This window comes from Labrus mixtus, chromosome 12 (assembly GCF_963584025.1).
Source record: "Labrus mixtus chromosome 12, fLabMix1.1, whole genome shotgun sequence".
Lineage (NCBI taxonomy): Eukaryota > Metazoa > Chordata > Actinopteri > Labriformes > Labridae > Labrus > Labrus mixtus.
The window spans coordinates 10,481,194-10,505,776 of NC_083623.1; the positions used below are offsets into that span (position 1 = coordinate 10,481,194).

Consider the following 24,583-nt stretch of genomic DNA (forward strand, 5'->3'; position numbering starts at 1 on the left):
AATCAGCTCAAGAACATGCACACACAGCAAACTTTCCCAGGATGCTGTAAGTAATTGCTAATGACAATGATTTAAAAGCAACAGCGCAGCATTTATCCCCCCAAAAAACTGTGAATTTCTTTTTTGTCTTCCTCTTGAATAGCTGTGCAGTCATAAAAAACGCTGATTAAAAACTGATTTTGATGACATACAGATAATTAAAACGGGAAGGGGTGAGACAAAAACAATACAGTGAAGTATTTCTTTAATTTAGGTCATTCTTAAGGTTTTATAAATACAGAAAAAATATGTTGTTTTTTTTTCATTCTGTGAGAGCCTCTGTGTATCCTCCTTAATGGCAGGCTGCATTTCCCCAATGGGGGCGCAAATACATGACAGGAAATAATGCCTTGTCCAATTATACCAAATCTGCAACATGAAAACTGCGATGTGCGACATGACAGTCTATCCAGTCCCAGTAATCCTGACACATTCCACAAACCAAAACAAAACCATGACCCTTGTGAGTATTTTGAACAAGAGCCACTAGGGGTGTGAATATGTCAATATCTCACATTGGATTTATTTCTTATTTGTCACAAAGGAGTGCTTATTTAAGGATTTACTCTGCTGTGCACTTTACTATTTGAGAGTGTCACATTATTATCGGACATTAAAGTCACAATGAAATTGAACTTTGAGAGTATCTAACTATGCCGTGTTGTGACGTATTTCCAACTGAAACTGGATAAAACAAATCACAAAATAGAAGACAACACATAACATAGGGATTCATTTGATGATTATACATCTCAAGCCTGAATGGTTAACGCCGCCGTGATGTGGGCTCGGGCAATTCAATCGTTCTCAGAGTATACTTCACTTTCATGTTTCAGACTCTGTATATTGAATACGTTCAGTCAGGCTTCCTCCTACCCGCAGGATTATGGAATCCACAGAGGGTTAAAACTTGACAGGCTGAATGTCTCATCTGCTCCATAGACAGTACAGGCAGTCCGTTAGTATGTCGGACACAGCCGTACAGTACCAACGCTGAGCGCTAACTACTGTTAGCAGCGCGGCTAACGAGCCACACAGCCTGCTGCATAGATGTAACAAGGAAGGTGGAGAGGTTGGACCGCAGAAAATGCCAGCAGCGGGTTTGCCGTGCACAAACTTACTGCTGGTGAAAATTTGCTCAGGGCGAAATAAATTAGGTTTTAAAAAAAAAAAGAAAAAGGGACATTTTGAATCGATTCAGAATCTTTGAAATGAATTAATCTGAATCTGACGCAAATCGATTTCCTCCCACACCTCTAGCTTCCACTATTTGCAGCCTTCATGGAAACACTTACTTGCTCTTATGAAAGGCCACTCCTGGATAAAAAATCTGGGGCATACGTGCATTTTTCATAATGCATAGGATTTGATCATGATTTCTTCATCCGTCTTCTATATTTAAAGAATGACACGATGAATCCCTCAGCCAGAGGTTGTTGGTTTGGCTGCTCTTTGCACACGTACACTGGCTGCTTGTCCTCTTTTATTTTCTTGACAGAGTAGCCGCTCAAGGTGTGTTTGCTGTCCCTACTGGTCGATACATTTCATTTTGAACTGAACTCTGGGACCTGTATTAAAACACACTCGCAGGCAGTAACCACAGGGCTGGCTGGAACTCAAATGTTATCCACAGCTTTAAATGTGTTGTCTTTTATTCCTTGATGATTTGTTTATATTAGGACACAGCTCCCAATACTCAATTTTAGGCATTATCTTTGGCTAACACTGATACTGTTAATAATGGTATCATTATAGGTACAGTATTGAACAGCTCTTAAAACGTGTAAGCTCATTTATTACTACAGGATGTATTTTTCAAGTAGTGTATTTAAGTTCGCAATTATAAGGAAACTGTAGAGGGAAAACAGCGAGGTAGCTGGTTGCAGAGGAATGCACAGAGGGAGAGAGAGACTGAGGGGGAGAGGCGGGGGGGGGGGGGGGGGGGTGGAGAGACACCTTGCTGCATTAACAAGCACTACAGGGAATTGAGTAGAAGCCACCCACACAGTGAAAACAGGATCGAGGGACCTGCTAGGTGGCTGATTCACTCTGTTTTTTTGTTTTTTTTCACTACACATGTTTACATACAAGTGTGTGTATGTGTGTGTATCCTGTACCATGTGTACGTTTGAAGGCTCCTCCAAAGGGGACGGCTTGGCTCAGGTTTGGCCTCTAAGGCTGGATTGTTGTTTGGTAGCGCGCGGCTGCCTGTAATATAACAAAGGGAAGAGAAATACCGACACATGAATCCCTCCCCCAGCGAGCTCCGTTCACACAACGTTCCCTCCAAATGAGGGTCCTCAGTGTAGCTGTTGAGCCAAATTTGTTCCCCAGTCAATATGATATTGGGACGAGGAAACACACACACGCACACACACACACAAACACAGATACTGTAATTCAGCCTGATATGAATCATTGCACAAATAAACTTTTTTTCTGGAAATTAGATTCAGTATTTGGGGATTTTATTTGTTCAAACGGACTTCAGTTTCCAGCCTGCAGCTTAAATAAGCTCCACAGTACATTTAATATCCTCATAGAAGTGTTCTGCAGACTCCGAGCCATTCATAAGCATGACTCATATTTTATCGCTATTTTAACTCATCACTATTTAATTGCTGTATAAAGTGCACGGCAGCTTATTACAAGCAATGGATCGAAGTGGAAAATTACACACAAAAAAAAACTTGAAATAACAGTGCAGCCATTGTTATCTTGTAAACTAGATACAACTGATGTGCTTTTACAACCATTAAAACACTCAATGTCAGTTTCTTTGTCAAATATTGTTTTTAATGTGATAAAAGATTAGCTTTTTCCCCCATTAAAATTACATAAAGGTTTTCATTTTCTGCAATTACAATTTGCTCTCCAGCTTCACGATTTGAGAATTTGAGAGAACCTGTGCTTACAATAGTTTTTTTTCCAATGGTGTCATCAATTTATCTTGTTTAAAAGCTAAGTGTCCGTCGTCTCATAGAAACGTGAAAATCTATCCCCGGAAAACGACCTTTATTTTCTCATGTTAACAGCATCTTTTTGGTAAATTTGAAAATGATGCAGATTCTGATACAGAAAACTTTTTTTTTTTTTCCCAGAGGGGCATTTCAGTTTATAGTTACAAGAATAAACTGGGAGATGAAATAGTGCGTGGCTCCTTTTACACCTGATTTCTACCTTCAGGAACCCTGTCATAACCGATTTGTAGGATTCATTATTTAAAAGAAATGAGAGTACAGTCTGATGCTTTCATTAGTAATGTGTACTTCTTTGAATAAATCCCTCAGCTTAAATTTGTTGCGACAGTTGTCAAGATGCTATCAGTGCATGCTGCCATGGCACTCATGATCTCTGTTACATTATTTTGAACAAGAGTAAACCCCCTTTGTTTTCTTGTCACATCCGGTTAATTATCCTGTTATCTCTCTTCTGATGATGTTTTAATTAACTTGTGACCTTGAATTAAAAAAAAAAAAATCCCTGTTCTCAACATCCTTACCCGTCCTGTCATAACATACCTCATTCTTTGCATTAACATTAAATAGCATGATGCTTCAGTGTTGTGTCTGAGAGCGGCACAGACAGAGCTGACAGACGGAGCTCCACACAGGTTCACAGGTTGGTTGAGTCCATTACAGCAGTGTGATCTCCCTCCCTCTGATCCCAGTTGGCAGAGGAGCGAGCCTTTTAAAGACGGCGACTGTGGAGAGCAGACACTCGATGCCCTGTGCCGGCCACCACCAGCTGGGCTTGGCACAGCATCAACATTATTAGCACCAATGCTCCCTCGCCCCATAGAAGCCTTTTGTGAGGGAAAACAGGCAGCAGGAGAGAGATGAGGAGGTGGGGGGGGGGGCCATCTAAAAACAGAGGAATATGTATCATGTCTTTTTTTCTCTTGATTTGGCTCCCTCTTAACAACTTTGACTCAAAAGTCTTGTTTGGTTTTTCGGTTTTCCATGTTTAATAAAACGATTATAGGGGAGAAAAAGTATAATACAAATAGGTATAAAAGGTTGAACAATACAACAAAAAGATCCTCTAAAATGATCCTCATTCAGTATCACCCCCTCACTCCCCTGCATAGCAGACATTCCTCGACAGTAATGCAAGCAGGCGCCTGCTGATGTCATATAGGACAATAAAAGCCTGTGCAATCAGGGACTACAACCATCATCAGATCACTATCATACAGTCCACCCCAGGAGGTGTGTGTGTGTGTGCGTGCGCGTGTGCGTGCGCGCGTGCGTGTGTGTGCGTGCGTGCGTGCGTGTCATGGTCACACTTATGCTCAGGGATATTGGCTGGCCTTGAGAGGTCTTGGCAAGTTATCATCCTTCTTCAAGAGCCCGGCCAACCCACCTACACACACAACCACACACACACACACACATACACACATATTCTATAGAGTATGTATATAGTGAGAGCGTATAGAGTATTCATTTGAATGGAATACAGCACTCACTCTATACAGAGAGGTGTGCTTTGATGTTGGTATGTTAAAGACAACGCAAACAAAAAGACAAAGTAATACATTGGAAGGGGTGAAAATGAATGAGGTCCTTTACTCACAATGAGTACTTAAGAGCAATTCTAAATGAATAAGAGTTACGGTTCATTTATACCTGTACTCCAAGACATTTGCATTAAACATTTGCTTGGTTGTCCAACTGTGAGTGAGTAGATACTTTCAAATATAAAAATCTATAATGCCAACTAAAATATAACATTTGACATTATATACATTTTAATTCTATAAGCACCATTAAAGACATTTATCCAATCAACAACAATGTGATACAGGACATTATACACAATGACTGTTGCTGTCACATTTAGCTTATTAAACATGATTAAACTTTAAATTCAGGGCACTCACTTCTAAATGTTTATGCAGAGCTGCTCCATCATATTTAAATATTCTTCATACTTTTTTCAAATTCACACCTTTGAAACATGCATTATGCCTATGACATGCAGCCAAATAAATCATGATTATGAATACAATAAAAAATAGCACCAATGCTCCCTCGCATTAGTAATTAATATTCATAATTAGTAATTCATTAAATGGACTTGAGCTTGTATAGCGCTTTTCTAGTCTTCTGACTACTCAAAGTGCTTTTACACCATGTCACACCAACACATTCACACACTGATGGCAGTGGTTGCTATGTAGTGAGACCATCAGAAGCAACTAATCCCATTCATACGCATTCATACGCTGCAGCGGGAGCAATTCGGGGTAAAGTGTCTTGCCCGAGGACACATCGGACATGTTGATGCAGGAGCAGGAGATTGAACCCTCGACTTTCCGGTTGAGAGACGACAACCAACTGAGCCACAGTAGATAGTAACATACGGTTTGCTTATTGTAGAACACCTGCTCTGCTTTATTATTGCGTTATTTTCTAGAAATAACATTTCATTTCATGCTCTATAAAAAAAAACAAAAGAAGTTGTTGTACCCATTTTCAAATTGATAGCATCACCCTCCCCAGCAATGACCCCTGTGAAATGCCCACTGTTTAGCAGCAACCCAGATGTAATTAACACAGCCTGTGTTGTCTAGGCAATGAATCAAGTGTGGGCTGCCGCCATGCTGCCTCTCTCTCTCTCTCTCTCTCTCTCTCTCTCTCTCTCTCGCTCTGTCTCTGGCCACAGTGCTCACCAGATGGTAGTGAAATGTGCAGGACTGTTTAGACCTCCAAAAAAAACCTCCACCCCACCCCCCTTTTTACACTCCTTCTAAGTCCAGCTCTAACGTTTGGCTGTCACTTTAAGGTAACTCACAATTTCATCACGCTTCAGAGTGAAGCTGATGATCACAGGGGAAGAAAAAAAAAAAAACTGTCAAGTGGGCACCTACTAGCCTTTTTAGCTAAACCTGGCTGGGGGTTGATTAAATATGAGAAAAGGCCATCATGTTAAACAGCCACTTAATCAGATGTAGGTTAGGCAGCGTGGTGCTAATTAGTGTGGACACTGAAGAGGACAATGCTGCCAACAGCATGCTGCTGCCTGAAGGGTCTGCTGGGACACCACAGCTCAGAGCATTCACAACCTAAAATAGTGAGGTACATGGGACATCATATTTGATATTCATCAGGCGCAGTTTGTTACGACAACAATTTGTGATATCCTCAGCTCAATGCTATCTGTACAGATGACAACGTGGTCCTGTCAGCTGGTCCAAACACTTTTATTTATCAACTACTGGATGGTTAGCCGTAAGATAGTGTACATCTTTTTCCTCTAGTGCCCCTGTGTGGTCGACATTTATGTTCCTTGGCAAAATTGAAAGGATTGGCGTTACATTTGTTATAGACATCTCCCTCATGAGGAAATTTGACCATTTCGATAATCCTCGACTATGCAGCAGACATTTGAATTCTAAACACTCGTAAAAAATTGTAAATGTAGGTTTTCTGTCATCCTGCTGATCAACTGATTGGATAACTAATGACTTTCCCATTAGCCTCGGCTGTTCTTTATGTTTAGCACTAATCATCAAATATTAGCATTTTAAACTGAGATGGCAAAACAGCTTAAAATGCTAAACATCAGCTAGCTAGTATTGATAATGAGAGCATGTTAGCATGCTGATAATTTAGCTTCGATGTTTCTAAACACAGGCTCATAAAGCTGCTAGTTGTGGATGCTAAATGGTGTAATGTTAATCTCACATAATGTAACTGTTCAGTGTTTCTAACTTTTGATAAGGTTACTCACTCTTTCCCATTCAGACTCTTTTCCCCAAAGTTCAAATGTACAATCTATCGGCCCTCTTGGGTAAAACAAGCACATGCTGATACATGTTATGGTAATGTATTCTTGAAAGAAAATATCACGTTGACATTGATAAAAATGTTTAATCTAAGTTCACAGTGAAGTCAGCATTCAAGCTTCTGTAACTGTCTGATAAGTGTACTTTAACAACAGTACAATAATGCTGAATAAATGTTTAAAGACATTCATCAAACAGAGTTCTGCTCACCCTCTCACTGCTCCCACCGGACCCTTTTCTTTCAAACCCAAAACTCAGCAGTGTAGTCCTTTATCCCCCTTTAAAGTCTATTTAAATCTACAATAAAACCATGAAGGCGCTTTCACATAAACCCAGCACCATCAATGGATCTGTTACCCAGGGGTCCTCGCTGGAAGAAGCCAGTCTCACTTCCCTGTGACAAAAACCTCATTTAAAAAAGAAAATAAAGTACAACCAGGCTGCTGTGCTGCCTCTGCATGTGGAAACGCAATGTGAGAAAGGGATTAAACCTCCAACGCACAAAAGAAAAAAGCGGAAAAATGGCAGTGACGGCGCTGGCAAAGCCCCCAGTATACCCACACTGAGAAACATCCACGCACAGCTCAGGGAAATACTGTAGAGAGCAAGTGGAGCAGGCGGAGGGGAGACACTGAGAGGAAGACAAAAGGGATGAAAAGGAGAGAGAGATAGAAGTGGACGGGGGCAGAATAAGGCGGTCAGAAAGAAAGGGATGCAGGGAGACAGAGTGGAAAAGTTTGGGACAGTGAGAAAGATTGCACTAGGCTGAGCCGCAGTCACCCGAGGGGTTTTTTTTTTTTTCCCCACCAGAATCCTCTGACACTGCCTGCTCTTCCTTATCTGCCGGCAGGCCTGAAACAGACATAATATGCCCCATAAATCACACGTCACATTTCACTGTTTTCTCCTGCTTTTCATTTTTGTACCAGAAGTGAAAGTTTGCACAATTCTCAGTGCACTGAGCCAGTTTCATCACCCAGAATCTGATGTTACTCAACAGTGCCAGAAATACATACATACATTATAATTTAACTACAATAAAACTTACTGTCAATGAGGAAAAACATCCAAATACTGAGACTAATTTGAGACACTGAAATGTATGAAACTTAAAATTCAAATTAATAGTTCAGTATAGACCCTTTTAGAGCCTACGACTACACAATGACAATTAACATTTTATTGCATTTTTCATCAAGTACACACTGACATAGTGGTGACAGATCATCATCTTAGTACTTGTAGGGTAAAGAACAAAAAGCAAAAAACAAAAACAGTAATTGTGACAAAATAAGAGTCAGAAAGGAAGAAGAAAAGAAAAAGACAATACAACAACAAAAAACGAAAGAAACAGCAACACAGTGCACACGGTGCTGGGCGACGACGGACACAACGACAGAGCATAAAGAACAGTGGACTGATTCCTGAGGGGGGCGTCCAGGATAAGATTCCCCAAGCCTCTCTTGCTCCCCCACTTCAGTCTGCACCATTGATTTAAGATAGGTATCGCGTCCATTTAAAATAGCAATATTCCACTCTATTTCCATTTTTTTTATCTTAATGATAGACCCTCCAGTGCGGCTACTCTACCTAAATGATTACGTCAAAGTTTTAGCTGGAGGAAAAACAAAGCTAACCTAGAGGGAAACACAAATCCCCACCACAACGTTGTAATAATAGTAACTTGCAAGGCAAATAATAGGGACGCAACCAACGATACGTCGCGACTGAGGATCAACAGGGTCAAGTGCCTTCCATTGAATCCACCACTCATTCCCCGCCCACTTCTCCCCTGCTCTTCAAGTTGCCTCCGTGTGACAAGTGTCGTTACGTAACACTGGAGCCAAGGGGAAGTGGGATAATGAAACACAGCTTTAATGAGGCTCAAACAACATTATTCAGCTGTTCTCACAGGAGGAAAAGCACTGTGTTTGAAATTTAATGTTTAATAAATATATATTTTTCTATCAATATTTGTTTGCACCAAAACATCAGCAGTACATCTGAACTCTCATGACAATGTTGGCCGGAGCTTCAATGAGAAAACATTCAGGTTTCCCACAGAGCCAGAATATTATCTCAAGCGTGTCTAATTCATCCATTTGGTAGCTAGAGCCAGGAGAGGTTAGCTTGGGAGAATACCTAGCCTGATTCTGTCAAAATAAGGTCAACAAAAACGGCCTAACACTATTCATCTTGTTTGTTTAATCAGTACAAAGACCAGAGGTATACTTGCACATGAACATAGTTAAACCGTATAGTCATGTAATCAATGTCAATGTAAGTTTTTTTTTTTTTTGCTACCACAGGACAGAGCCATGCTAGCTGTTTCAAGTGGCTTTGTGAGACTAATCTAACCTGTAACAGGGTCCAGCTGTTATGGAGTCATAAATATCAATCCTCATATTAAACCCTTATCAAGAAAGTCAACAACTGCACAGCTGTATTTCCCAAATCTTCATCGTAAGTCATTTGATCAGGAGTGTTGTTGAACTCAGTCCTCTATCATCAGTGCGGTAAGCTAACTCATTGGCTGCATCTACAGCTACCGCAGTTCCAAACGGCTTCAGATTTAATGATTAACATGCATCACAGTGAGAGAAATGAAAACGGCAAGTGAAAATCCAAAGGGACAGTCATTGATACAAGAAATTAAACAACCAAATTGTCATGATAAACATGTTCAAATAAAGTGAAAGTAAAAGCTTCTCGTTTCAGTACTCGGCTTTGGTTGGTGAATCTGAGTCATCCTGGTGCAGAGTATTCGGTTACTTATAAGTTAGGTATTTCTAGCTAAAGATGAAATTCATTACATTTAATGAACTGACATTTTCTGCTGGTTTCCCTGCTCTTTACGAGGATTTCATCACGGCAGATAAAACACTCAGCGGGGAATTATTGGGTATTGTGATTGAAGTAGAATTTTAAATGATGGACGGAGGGTGTCTTTCACATAATACTACTGGTCTAGTAAAGATGTAATTACTAAAAACCAAAAGGCTTTTAAAAGGCAGGTTTTTTTTTTCTCTCTGACTAACATCTTTGGCCCACAGTGCAGTGAAGCGGCACAAACACACATAAAGTATGGGATGAAATGAATAATTACCTCCTTGTTCTATCAAATCATCAAACCCCATGGGTCTGTCTGCGATCTGAGGGCACAGTGACTGCAGCTTCAAGAAAACAATGAGCTTCTCTCTCCCCCGCTGACACTCTGACTCTGATGCTGATGGCAATGCCGCCGGTGTGTGTATGTGTGCGTGCGAGCGTGTGTGTTGTTGCTCTGTAGCTGGCAGCTGCAGCCCAGTGATGCATGGTGAATAACAGGTCAGTGCTAATCTCATTAGGGCTAATCAGATGTATATGATATGTATAAACATTGGAGCTCCACACTGTACACAAGGAGCCACAGTACAATTCCGTCGCCAGACTGGAAGACGTGTGTGTGTGTGTGTTTGTGTTTTGAGGAATTCTGGGAAATGGATGACTGATTGCGGAGAGGTGAGACGAGACAGAGAGATGCAGTTTCTCAGGGTGCAACATTATCGGAGGAGTTATGGAATTATGCACAGGTGGAGAGCTGGTGTGAATACTGATGCAGTAAAGAGGAGTATTTGTGTAAACACACACACACGCGCACACGCACGCACACACACAGCAGGTAGATCACTGGATCCTGCAGTTCACCTGTTCTAAATGAGGAAACTGCATGTAACTACGACAAATGAGGCATACCTCTGGGAAGCTTCCACGCTGAGGCTTGTCACTATGTCTGATTGCGTTCATGTTTTTGGTTTTTTTTGTGTGTGTGTGTGTGTGTGTGTGTCTGGTGTACACATCATCCTAATTAGTTTCTGCAAGTGTACTTGTATTTTTTTATGTTATTCACGAAAAAGAGTGCATGCAGAGATGAAATAAGACATCAAGTGTTTGAAAAATAATATGTAAAGTGGAGAAAGTACCAATTAATCAAGTATGAACTTTTACAAAACACTGTTGGGTTAAAAACACTTTTTGAAAGGAGGCCGATGTGTATGTTCATTTAAAAGACATTTTACGTCACTCTAACCCTAAGCCTTTTACAAGACATTTTAAAATACCAAAATAACAACACTTGTAGTATGAAGATCAACTTTAGTAACAAATTAGACCGACACGTTTCGGCTTGTGGATCGTCAAGCTGCACGTTTTAGTTGTGCCACGGCAATGATGTCATTGTCGGCGGCCGGGGAGTGAGCAAATAGTATCCAAAATGTTCTTTTATTGTGCCTATTAGGGAACGAGTGTGTGATGTTTGACACAGCCGTGAAGTTGTAGCATCAATGCTTATGGGAAAAAAAAGATAGCTTGCTAGCTAGCTACTCTTAGCAAATAAAGACAGAAAAGATAAGGAGAAAAGTGTACAGTGAGACAACAGTAAGTTGAACAATAACATGAAGATACTGCCACATACTAAATAAAATAATTAAAAAGGATATAGAGGGCTCGTCAGCTGACAGTAACACAAATATTAAAGTAAGCTAGCTGTAGCAACTAGTTGTGAATTTAGCTGGTTAGCTAGTTAATATGAGTCAGAATGAAAACTAATAACCAAAAATGATTGAAGATTGTATTTCTAAACACTAGACAAGCTTTATATCATGCTGTTACAACAACTTATCTGGGTGAAGTATTTGTAATAATCAACTATGAAATCGTGCTCGTGTCAGTTTTGTTGACCTCTGACTGTAGAAGACAGATCCATTTTGTCGTCTGGAGGAGCAGGAAAATGAAAGTAACCAAACCAGTTTGTTTGCTGTTTGGCTCCCTAATAAAAACTCTTACCATTCATGTTACCCAGCTCCAGCAACCAGGCGGTGTGTTTACCACTTTTATGTACTTTTATTGCAGCAAAAAGGGATTGTGCGTTTCAGATGTGGGTGTTTCAGTGAGAAAGAGAGACAGGCAACAAAGGTTTTGGGCATCTTGTTTGAAACCCTTTCCACTCTCAGGCTGAGTGTCCCCGGGGCATTCAGATTGGTTTCACTTAAAGCACTTAAAACAGCCCACAGGACCCGAGCTCGGCTCAGATATAAATATCAAGATCGCTTTTGGATTGTTTTTAAATTGAATGCAATCTGCCAGAGCCGTGAGCCATCATTTCACGTTTTTTCTTCCCCCCCCCCCCCCCCCCACATCCTCCGTTTCCTTGATCTCTCTGTCTTCCACTTGATGCCAGCCTCTTTTTGTTTCCATCACAAAGGGATTTTGAGGAATTGTTCTGCTCCAAAGGCAAGTAGGAAGGAGATCTCTGCCATGCAAATCGTTTGAGCCTCGACAATATTTGATATATAACAGCAAATCAAAAGTTAAAAGAGGAGGGAAATATGTCCTGGATTGGTTGTAAAGTCAAAGAAGAAGCTGATAGATATAAATCACTCCAGCAAAGAGGCTGATGGGAGTAGTTTGGCCCTCAGAGTGCAAACACAGCAGCTTTCACAGCAGGTTTTATACTATAAAACATATATTTAATGAATAGATCTTGTAGTCAAAATGTTTTCCAACATCTTTACACAGCTGCTGATAGAACTCTCATCATTACAAAGTCCAAGGTACTGCACACATAGATCATAACAAAGTAGTTACACGTCAAGCTAAGGCTGAAGTAACACAGCTATGTTTTTGTACTCAGCCATAATTAAGTATGAAAAAAGTGAAACAAAAATAAACTTCCAAGCAGAACTTTCAACTTAAGCTGTCAATGTTTTAGTTTTTTTCCGCCAAATGTATTTATAGCACTTTGTTGGTAGATGGCCTGCACGCTGCAGTTTGACCCTAATGAATAAAGAGTTGGCAGATAGAAGAATAGGAATGTGTTATTGATTGATTATGGAAGGAAAAAAAGTGTTGGACTGTCAGAGGAAAGATTAAAGGTCAAACTTGGAACTCAAATTAAAATAAAAAACAGTGGAAGGCAGCACGGCAGATTTAATTTGAATTGCATGATTTCCACCGAGTCGCAGTCAAACTCAAAGTCTCCTCCAAAAGTGAATTTGTTGAATAAATGAATTCGAAATGTATCTTGAACTTTTGAAGCAGAAATTCAGTTCACTAAGACTGAATGTGATTCTTAGAACTTTTATCAAATCTGATTGGACTGCTTTTGAAGATATGTCTGTGGAAATAAAAATAAATAAAAACGAGGCTCCAGTCAATCACGTCTTTCCTGGATAGTTGGTAACAGAATAATAGCATGATTGGATGTGATGAACTCGCTCTTCAGTGGAGAAAATAGTGTTTGGATATTGGCAGTGTTCAGAACTCCTCCCTGCTATTCAAGAAATAGATCAGACTCTTTGCCTAATCAGCTTTGGCCATGAACGCCACAGCACTTGTACACACAAACACACAAACACACACACACACTTACTCACTTACTCACTCACACGCTGCTTGCACATGGGGAAGCAGATACGGCACAGGCTGTCCTCTTTCTCAGGGACGCAGTGTGGATGAAAGAGAGCAGCGATGGCTCTCCCATCCTCTGATCTGCAGCTGCCTTTGACCTCAGCAGTCACCAACTCCAAAAGAACAGGGGGACGAGCAAAAACTGACAGCAAAGTCTGCCCACAACATAAACTAACCTCCCCTCTTTTCTGTCTTGACTTTTCTGTTTTCTAGCTCTTGGAAGTAAGAATTATTTCTGTAATTGACCTGCCAACATGAGTTTCTGTTTGAGTAATTGTACATATAGGATACTTCTTTTTTTTTTTTCCCTCTTTGGGTTCTTTTTCTTCCACATGGATGGCAGGGATGCTCCTCTGCGCCTATAGAGACGACATACGGAGCTGTTACGAGCAGAACAGCAGCTCATTGGTCTCCTGCTGAGCGCCCAAGTCCAGTTCATTCTCCCTGACAGCCCGGCACATCCACAAAGACCTTATATCTGCAGATCCTTTCTGCTCTCAGAGTTATTTTTCATACTCCCCTGGCATGCAGGTTGGTCATCCAGGACTTGTCAAATAAGATCACCACAGTGCGTTTCACCATGGAAAGCGGATGCGAGCCAAGCCGTAATGGGTTGACCTGGGTAAATGTGGAGAGTCGCAAACTGTGAGGAGAGAGGAAGTGTTGTGTGAAGATAAATCTCAGTGTGTCGGTGTGAGAAAAATCAGCTGAGCTTTTACTCCCTTTGATGACTTATTTCTGGGGTTATTTGCACGGCTATCACTCAGGCAGTTCCTTGGTGTGTCCCAGTTCTGCTTTGTGCTGTGGTTATCACGTTACGCTAAGTCTCCCAGTTCAAGTCGCTCCCATCTGCACCAGCGCCTGTTTTGCATCCCTTCTCTCTTGTGAGCAGGCACACCCATCAGGAGCCATTAGTCTTCCCCGGTGACAGGCCCGGCCTTCCACTGAGAGACTCTCCCTGGCGGAGCTTTCTCATTCCCTCAGACAGTGCTTGGGTATTTTTACTAACAGGCTGAGACACTGCTGCCATTTGTGCGGGGCGTTTACCGCCTGGCGTTCCTCCTAATTTATGTACCCGGCTGAAGCTAGTCACCCAAGACTGCTCGCACTTTCTTACCCTCCTCTGCAGGTGAACAAATTGCCCGTTGAAAAGGCCGGTCATGTGGACATATGTATTGGCGGGTGTTGTAAAAAAATGTCTTAACTATATTACCCCTTTTTCCACCTTGTTTGCAGACTGATGCAGCGCTGATGTACGACGCTGTGCACGTGGTGGCGGTGGCGGTGCAGCAGTCGCAGCAGATCACCGTCAGCTCCCTGCAGTGTAACCGACACAAGCCGTGGCGCTTTGGGGGGCGTTTCATCAGCCTCATCAAAGAGGTACAAGGCCATCGATGCCCTCAATGTGCACAAGATGGTGACCTTTGACATTTTGGAATCTGCTGAATGGAGTAGATTGAGCTTGTTTTAATAGATCAGAGTAACTTGCTCGCATCACTTTTCTGCTGTGATCTTTAACTAATCTTAACATCCTTAAAATATGTTTTTTTTTTTTTACACCTTACACTCTCAAGAATCTTCTTGATAAAGTAATCACGATAATACCCAGAGTAAATACATGTTTTTTTGTGATGTTTCATTCCCTTTCTCCCACTTTTCCTGCATGCATATCTCCACCCATGTGGATATCAAAGCCTCTGTGCGTCTTCCTAACTCCAGTCAGGGTCAGCTGTTTGCTTTGTTCTACAAAAGGTCTTTCATTCTGTGGATGGTATCATTGCAGGTAATTTTCAGAATGAGCCCATTGTAGTAGTTGGCGCTCTCCCCCCACCTGCGTCCGCTATCACTCTCCGTACCCGTCTGTTCCTTCAGCAGCTTTGAAGTGAAACTTCAAGCACAATGAAGCACATGCATAATGAACTCTTACCTGTCAAACCCGCTTCTCTCCCCGCTGCTTTATTGTTTCTTGTTATGTTGTCGAGATAGACAGCGAGGGGTGAGCAGGGCGGAATTCGTAATTAGGACCGGAAAAAGTTATGTGGTTAGCAGAGGGATTGATATTTTTGAGAAAGACAATACCTTAAGGTTACTGGAATGACTGTGTCAGGAGTGGAGGGGTGCAGTTTATAATGCTTTGTGCTTCTGCCTGCAGGCGCACTGGGATGGCTTGACTGGACGTGTTCTCTTCAATAAGACCAACGGCCTGAGGACAGACTTTGACCTTGATGTCATCAGTCTGAAGGAGGAGGGGTTGGAAAAGGTGTGTCTTTAATTACCTCTTGTTTGATCCTTAAGGAATAAGGAAGTGCTTGTCGTGATGTGTTGATATAGACCAGACAGCATGATTTTGATTGACGCTAAAATGTTTCGACAGATTGGAACGTGGGATCCTCCCAGCGGCCTGAACATGTCGGACAATCACAAAAGCAAGACGTCCAACATCACAGACTCTCTGGCTAATAAATCCCTGCGTGTATCCACCATACTGGTAGCCAAATTAACTGACAATACACAATCAACACATACACACAAGAAAACGCTTAGAACAAAACAGACACTCTTTTAAACCATTTTTATTCCCCTTGTCGCACAGGAGGAGCCATATGTGATGTTTAAGAAGTCCGACAAGCCTCTGTATGGGAACGACCGTTTTGAGGGTTACTGTATCGACCTGCTGAGGGAGCTCTCGGGCATCCTGGGTTTCCGTTACGAGGTGCGACTGGTGGAGGACGGGAAGTACGGAGCCCTGGACGAGGGCACGGGACAGTGGAACGGCATGGTGCGGGAGCTCATGGACCATGTGAGTGAACCGTCGCCAGCTCTGCTTATAGTGAGATGCAGAAAATATGAAAGTTGTCATACATCTGTAAAAGCAGTGAAACAAACATTCTCCAACACTTCAGCCTTTCTTTCAAATCGTGCTCTTATTCTGACTTTGCTTTATTTGTCCGAGCACCTGTAGACATCGTTTTTTAAGTGTGTTGACTCAGGAACAATTGTTACTCCATAATTCAATCTTTACTTGTATGTGTACACACACTGTTTGAAATAATCGTTGATTGATCACAGCGGTACAACCTAACTGCTCTGGTTAGACAAGTAGCTTATGGTGGCTAATGATAGCATATCTGCGGTATATAAGGTAGGCATGGGACAGGTCCGATCTAATATTGGTATCAGGTCCGATATTGATGTAATTTACATATCGGTTATCGACCTGACGGCCCCGATCCACCTCACTGATCAGGAAAGATCGTTGACGTTCTCAACTCGTACAGTCTCGCTTTGAAGACAATCAGATTGAGCTGCACGATACGCCCCAAAAATCTTCTCCATAAAGAAGTTCAGACGAGATGAAACAGCTCCTTCTTTGAACAAAACGTTGTTTAAAACTCAAATGTTTGCTGTATTAAGTTGAGAAGATGGAGATGTTGACAAACAGGAAGTTAAATGTCTTAATTTTCACCACATCTCGTAAGTTCTCATTAGAAGCAACATTATAAAAAAAAAAAAGACTGACTCTGACGAGAAACATACTTCTTGAAGACGGCTCTATTCTAGTGTTAGGCCCTCTAAACGGCTAATCTTTCTTTCAGGTGGGACGTGTGTCACAGGTTAATCTAGTCATAAAAGTTGTTGTCACCTTTGACACCACATGTAGAGAAGGATGAAGGATCAGACATTTAACGTGTCATTTGCAGAAAAACACTCAGACTCCTGTCTGCAAATCTAGCTGAACAAATGTGCCCCCTGCTCTAATCTCCCCTCTGTCACAGCTCCTCTTTTCTGCACACATATCCGGCAAACTGCCTGTCGACAGAAATCAGATGTTAATTGAATTGCTTGTCTTTTATTGCTGGACTGAAACACCTGCCCCTCTCCACATCTATTATGTCCTTACAGAAAGCAGACCTGGCCGTGGCTCCTCTGGCCATCACCTACGTCAGAGAGAAGGTCATCGACTTCTCCAAACCCTTCATGACGCTCGGGATAAGTATCCTGTACCGCAAGCCCAACGGCACCAACCCCGGGGTCTTCTCCTTCCTCAACCCCCTCTCGCCCGATATCTGGATGTATATTCTGCTGGCTTGCTTGGGTGTCAGTTGTGTGCTGTTTGTCATAGCCAGGTAACATGTCAACCCTCCCATTGCTCTCCCTCCCTTCTTCCTCCCTTCCTTCCCTCCTACCTTCCTCCCTTTCCTGTTTGCCAGCTTTCACTAACACGTAGCAGTAACTTCCTCCCCTCGGGCCTGAAGAGGGGAACTCATTCAGAGAAAATGATCAAGCTGTGAAGTGGGTTGAAAGCACTCCCGAAAGAGGAATTCAGTACTTCTTTATCCTAAGACGACTTCAGTGGTGTAAAACAAAAGAAAATCTAAGATAAACACGTTCAACTTTAAAGGAATAAACCAGTGTTTTTGCTTGTTTTCTAAGCTGTAACACTACGGATAATCTTTTTTCTGAAGCATTTTGAATTCTCAGTTTTGTCGTAGTTGCCTTAAGATACTCCTGAACGTGTTAAACAACAATTCTCAGATTTCAGAGCTGCCTGCAAGCCCTTAAACTCACCACAAAGAATTCTTTGTGAATCAATCCAGAATCTGAACCTCATTATCTTGCTTTTATAAAGCAGCTTTGTTGAAAAGAATAAGAAAAATAGAAAGAAAAGGCGTTTCCTCTGATTGTATCTCCTCCTTTACTTCAGATTAGGTGAGCTAAAACAAGGACAAACACTGGTATCAAGTTTAAAAAAAAAAAAAACAAGCTGATTCACCACATTATTTCTGGCATTTTTGCGCAAGCATCAGCAACTGTAAAACCAACAACCCCTTATATATCCTTTAATCAGCTTGTAAGAAATGTACAAGTGCAATGCTGACATTGTACAAGAACAGTTCTTACAAATACCCCTCTAAAAGCCCCTCGATGCATGAACATGCAGAAAGATGTGTGTTAACCCCAGGGCTCCTCTTCCTCTTCCTCTGCAATTCCTGAGAGATTTTGGGTTTAATGCACACCTCATCAAATGTTACCGGCAAAATGATCACATCCGAGAAAAAGCAGCAACTGTCACCTAAGTTAGTCCAGAATATGCAAATGTACCCCCCTTTCTTTTTGTTTCCACGGTTGGTTGGGGTAAGTGATTAGCATGCATTATCTGGCTATTCCTTTTGTTGTAATGAAATGGCCTCAGTGCTTTTATTAAATTATAATGCTCTTGTCTGAGTGCATGCATTGTGCCCTTCTTCTTGCACACCGTGGCAATAAATAGTGCTTGTAACCCAAAGTATTCAGCAAAGTTTAAAACCTGAAGTCCAGTGTTTTCTACACTTGGCTGAGCCGGTTCTCTCATAATTGTGGTATTGATTGCACGGCCACCGATTGACCGGACGATCCCCTACATGCAGAGTATATTATTTCCTTTTAATCCCCCTGCAAATAGAGTGAGCGGAGAGCGCTTATGAACTCCCAGTTTTGCACAATAAAACACTAAACACCTCAATCTCAATGGGGATTCATGTCTTTGAAGAGCATCCCACGGACGCACTTTCCTTTTTTTCTCCTCCAGACTAAATAAGCTCATCTCATTTCAAGCTCCTGAGAAATACATTTTCTTCCAGCTCTGTATGTGGTAGAATTGATTCCTCACTTTATTAAAAAAAAAAAAAAAAAGAAAGAAAGAAAAGAAACAGAAGCTATTCTCACAGATCACACAATCTTTTCCGTTGAGGAAAATGCCCACCTGTAAAAAAAAAAAAAAAAAAGGTATTATTTGTATTTCATTCTATTGTGTTTACATGTAATTACAGGCAGTTGCAAGTTCCGGACATCCAAGATTTTAGCACCCTCTCCAACAACACAGAAGAAAGGCAGCAGATCTACAATGTCAGCCAGAGTAATTGAACCCAACAGACAGTTAATGGAGGCAGCGTGTCGTGTTATTGTGGCTGGTGAAGGAGAATAGGACAGAAAAGGATCTTTTTAGAATTCAACGTGCAGCTCGACATGTCCCTCATGCTCGGCATGAGGAGGTGACCTTACGTCCACGTGTTGCACCTCCTCCTCCCTTTTTTTTTTTATTTTGTTTTCCTGGTGATCGGTGTGCAGAACACGACCCGCAGGAATACAGGCCCGGCTGCAGGCAAAGGTCACACAGAGGATCCACATCTACAGAAGACACATGTAGACGCTCGGAGGGACAAACACAATCCAATCAAGAGTGCGTCGTATAGATTTACACAGATTTACACAGATTTACACGACCTCACCTACGGCACATATCCAATGACACCCACACTCTGCCCTCAGGCATGTGGCTCTGCATTATCCTAACAACATAAATAAACCATCAGGGAAAATATTTGATTGAGCCAATGCAAATACAAAAGTAGCTACGGCAGACAAATGCACACCCACACAGCTATAGAGGCACATGTGCAAACATCCAATGCGCCAGAGGCTTCATACACACAGGCATTAAAACCACACACACACACACACACACACACACACACAGGCAAGTGCACATACACATCATGGAATTCATTCGGCATACAGCTCCTCCACAAGGCCATTGTGCCGTCTCAGTTGCCTGTTGTGGTTTCAAGGAGACCCAGCTCATTGACATTCCAGCAAATCAGGCGTCCTGATGGAGTTGACAGGAAGAATTATAGTGTGTCATCACAACCATGTCCACGCAGGCTGGATGATTCTCAGAGGATGGAATATTGCTGTAAAGGAAGAGCAATATGACAAAATGTTGCAGCATGCCTGTGAAATAGGACTGTTAATTACGCTGCAAAGACGGATTAAATCGCATCTATATGGAGATCTGCGACACTCAAAATGCCTCTCTGCAACATTTTGCTTTGGTGTTGTAAAATGCAGCTGTGTGTCTTGTCAACAGAAACACCGTCTATATATGTCCCTGTGCGTCTCTCAACTGCGTCACATTTCCGTGTAGTCTGAACCTTTAAGATAAATATAACCCGCGGGCTGATTAGCATTCAGCGAGCCGGGGAAACAGAGCTCCCTGAAGGCCTCACCTGATGGGGCCCCGCAACTCTGCATAAATATAGTTCCCTCTATCTCCCACTTTAGCACAAACTCAATCACTTCCCGATGCTTACCGCTAACCCAATCACCTTGCGCTAATGCCGTGCCACTTTTGCTTAGGATTATAAATGGGAAATGTCCACAACTGACCTGAAGACAGTGACAACAAGCCGAGCAGGAGGGGATGGGAAAGGAGGGGAAGGAAAATGAAGTGCAGGATGGGGAAAGGTGGGAAAGAGTGTTTGGGAAAGAGAAACGGGGGAGCTAGGGTTTGGAAAAGAGAGTTAGCTTCTTGTAAGCTAGACGGAAGAAGAAAAAAAAAAGAACGAAAATCTCTTGTCAGGGGTCGAAGGAGGATATGGCACCCACAGAGTAACGGTGATTGCAGTCGCTCGGGGAATCACATAACGGCTCCTGAGTCAGTGAATCCAAATGAGCTGCAAAAGATCATCACGCTCTGGGACATTATCGCCTGTGACAGTGTCATTCCAGCCTATTGATCTGTCCTCACAATAAACTGATGGCATTTGAATATGCCAATAAGTTGATCTCTGCGAAAGCCGGGATGATTTGCTTTGCAGAAGCTCGGACCCTGAGGCCACAACGCAGGATTCCTACACATTTCCATCCTCTTGTGTTTTAAAATGTACCTTTTGTATGTGCCGCTTTAATCCGTTCTTTTTGGTTTTGTGCTGACATGTCTGTCTCTGTGCTCTCTCCTTTTTTACAGGTTTAGCCCGTACGAGTGGTACAACCCGCATCCGTGCAACCCCGACTCGGATGTAGTGGAAAACAATTTTACGCTGCTCAATAGTTTCTGGTTTGGAGTTGGGGCTCTCATGCAGCAAGGTAGTTGCCTCCGCCTGTGGCTGCTGTTGCTCTGTGGAGCTGGAGCTCTCTATATCCCACTGTCTCTGAGGGTCGGTTTGTTTTATTCAGGCCAGCGGCAATGGAGAGAGATCTCTGGGGTTCCACTGCCAGAAAGGCGGACGTAGAGTAAATGTGCATGTAATGGGTTTTTAACTTGATCTGCTGAGCTCACAGCAACATAGAGTTAACCTATATGTGTATAGGACAGAGACAGATTTAAACAGCACTTACAGATAAATCTAAAATGTTCTTTAAACATGGAAGTAGAGATTAAAACATGAAGAAATGCATATAGATGTTAAGAGCAGCTCACAAAGCAAAGCTGAGTTTATTCACATGTTTAACAGTCTATAAATAGTCTCTATAATAGAACTGTAATACCCAGTGTCCTCTCCTCTTGCCCCTGGCCAATCAGCACCTAGAGATCAGTGGGGTGTGGAGTCAGGATGTGAGGTTACCTTGGGTACATGACTCTCTGGCCCAAACAGCCTGTCACTTCTCCACTCTGTTCTGAATGCTCGATACTGAATGTCTTTGATTAAATATGAAGAGAAGCTCTTTTAAATAGTGCTTCTTTTTTTTTTTTTTTTTTAACTCAAGTGTCATTTAAAGCTGAGACGGGATCATTTCTCTTGTTTGAAATCCAACAATCATCTCGTTTTGAGAGCTCTCTCAAGAAGTGACTTCGGCGTAAGACGAGTGGCACATCTGCCTGAGCTGACAAGTTCAAGAGAGAGTTCTTAAAACGTGTTATTTTTAAGACTCATTTTGTCTCGTCTCGAATAAACGTAACAATCCTAGAGAAGATGACATCGTAGCGAGGACTTGCCGAGATGAATGCATTTATCAGTGTAACACCTCCCTCACACCAGGCTCAGAGCTCATGCCCAAGGCCCTGTCGACTCGGATAGTGGGCGGTATCTGGTGGTTTTTCACCCTCATCATCATCTCCTCGTACACGGCCAACCTGGCCGCCTTCCTCACCGTGGAGAGGATGGAGTCGCCCATCGACTCGGCCGACGACCTGGCCAAGCAAACTAAGATCCTGTACGGGGTGGTGGAGGACGGGGCAACCATGACGTTCTTTAAGGTAGCTTGGTGTGCCCAGATCTTTAAAGACAGATGTTATGAGGAAGGTTTTATATAATACTTGAAAATGAATTTCAGGGCGCCATTTCTATTCTCGCTACAGAGGAGTGATGTCTACCGGTTTATACGGGGTCACAAACCTCCTCTGGTGCTTGATTCATGTTATATTTTGACCAAAGCACAGCACAGATGTTTCATTTAGACCACAGGAGACTGTTTTAAAAGGTATAATATGTCCACAGCTTCTTTTAGATGAATACAACAGAATCTGTTATCGGTGGAGAATGATTTATCTTAAAGGTTCAGGTAGTTTCTAAATCAGCGACAGGTGAATGTAAAGGATGGGCTAAGGAGTTGAAGGTCTTTTGTTACTCGAATACGTTTATTAAATTGATCAAATAGCTCAAATACAGGGCGCTGGTGGCGCAGTGGTTAATGCACTCGCCCCATGTGTGGAGGCTATGGTCCTCCAAGCGGCCCAGGTTCGGGTACCACATGTGGCTCCTTTCCCGCATGTCATTCCCTACTCTCTCTCCCTGATTTACGACTCTATCCACTGTCCTATCTCTCCATTAAAGGCAGAAAAAGAAAGAAGAAAAATTCTAATTAACAAATTAAGAACAGTGCAAAAAGAAGCATCATTTTGAGTTAACAACATTATTTATTCCTCATACCGCTGTGTTCTCGATCAACACCTATTCTCGACTCTTGCAGAAAACCAAAATCTCCACCTATGACAAGATGTGGGAGTTCATGAACAGCAGGAGGCAGTCTGTGATGGTGAAGAACATCGAGGACGGCATCCAGCGCGTCCTCACCTCCGACTACGCCTTCCTTATGGAGTCCACCACCATTGAGTTTGTCACCCAGAGAAACTGCAACCTCACACAGATCGGAGGCCTCATAGACTCCAAAGCGTACGGAGTGGGAACACCTATGGGTAAACAACATCACATCTCTCTTTTCTTTTCTTTTTTTTTTTTGTTAAAACAACCTCTGTGCTGCCTGCAGTGTTGGGGAAAAAGAAAAACATTTGAAAAGCTCTTAGCTCAGGGAGCGATACTGCAGATACTATGTGACAGATAAAGGTATATAGTTTGGATGATGGATAAGCTCTGGGAATGGAAGGGTTGACCTTTATTGATGGGGCCAAGGGTATAATGGTTCAACAGCGTGAGGTGTAAAAGGTTTAGCTTAATGAAAAGCGAATGGCTTGAGGTTGAATTTATGGAGAAGGTTAAAATGTGCCCATGGTTTCAGAAACAGAAGCTGTAGCCTTTAAGAGTGTGTGTGGCTTCTTTTTTTTTTTTTACTTGAATGATTTTCTCACAGCAGTATTTACAGAGTAGAGAAGCAAATCTAGGTTAACCGGCGTGCACAAATACTTTTAATGGTGTGTTTTAGCCTTCTTTGGAGTCTCAGAAGGCGTAAGATTGTGAGCACAAAGCAATCACAGAGAGCAAGCCCAGAGTCAATTCAGTGCAATTCCCTGCGAGTTACTTGACACAGTGTGAATTGTTTCTGACCATTAAAACTGCAACAACAAAGCACTTGAGAAAGTATAAAACAAGCAGCAAGAACTTTTGTGAGCTTTTTATTTGACCCAGCTCATGACAAACATAATATAACAAGAGAAGCTGAAACATTAAAGATCTCAGAATTCTATGTTAAGTGAGAAAATTAAATGACTTTGAAGATTTTCTACTTTAAACACATTACTCATAGGAAGAGTGTGCGAAATTTTAACATAAATTTAGTAGAAATCAAGTATTATCCTCAGGTTTGGACGGGACAGACGACTCCTCCCCTTGCGTATCATCATCAACCTTTATTTAAGATCATTGAGGGCGACCCTCATTCGCAATGATGGCGAGAATACATACATAAATGACAAACAAAATGAGTTGAACAAAAATGAGTTAAAGCTCCCACAGGAAATAAAAACATTAAAATAGCAATAAGAGCAATAATATATATCACTAAAAAAAAGTATCAAAGCTGTTTTAGTCAAGTCCTATGGAGTAGAAGAATAACATACTCGCTGCTTTTTTGAAGCGTTTTTAGATCACGGTCATTCCGTGTCAATCATTATGAAATGTGAAGGTACAAGCTACCTAAAGAGTGCTAACACTAGCCCGCTAACACAACAATGCAGCCCACTGGCAATTGCAGCTCCAGCTGGTGCGACGTCAGCTAGATCGAAAAGTCGCACATTCTTCCTCCAACATCCATGTACTACATTTTTTGGAGTTCTTTTTTACATAAACAATCATCCAGCGACTCTTGGGA

The 24,583-nt window shown here is 42.0% G+C and overlaps 1 protein-coding gene across 2 annotated transcripts in view; it reads left to right on the top strand.

Moving 5' to 3' along the window:
• LOC132984896 (glutamate receptor ionotropic, kainate 2-like) overlaps positions 1–24,583 on the top strand; it is a 71,417-nt gene that overhangs the window by 33,884 nt on the left and 12,950 nt on the right. For both annotated transcript variants that reach the window (XM_061051925.1, XM_061051926.1), the window contains exons 7-14: positions 14,516–14,659; positions 15,432–15,539; positions 15,654–15,767; positions 15,873–16,079; positions 17,183–17,406; positions 21,066–21,184; positions 22,078–22,295; positions 23,009–23,234. In XM_061051925.1, coding sequence (XP_060907908.1) covers positions 14,516–14,659; positions 15,432–15,539; positions 15,654–15,767; positions 15,873–16,079; positions 17,183–17,406; positions 21,066–21,184; positions 22,078–22,295; positions 23,009–23,234 — 1,360 coding nt within the window. The remainder of the gene's footprint in view (positions 1–14,515; positions 14,660–15,431; positions 15,540–15,653; positions 15,768–15,872; positions 16,080–17,182; positions 17,407–21,065; positions 21,185–22,077; positions 22,296–23,008; positions 23,235–24,583) is intronic.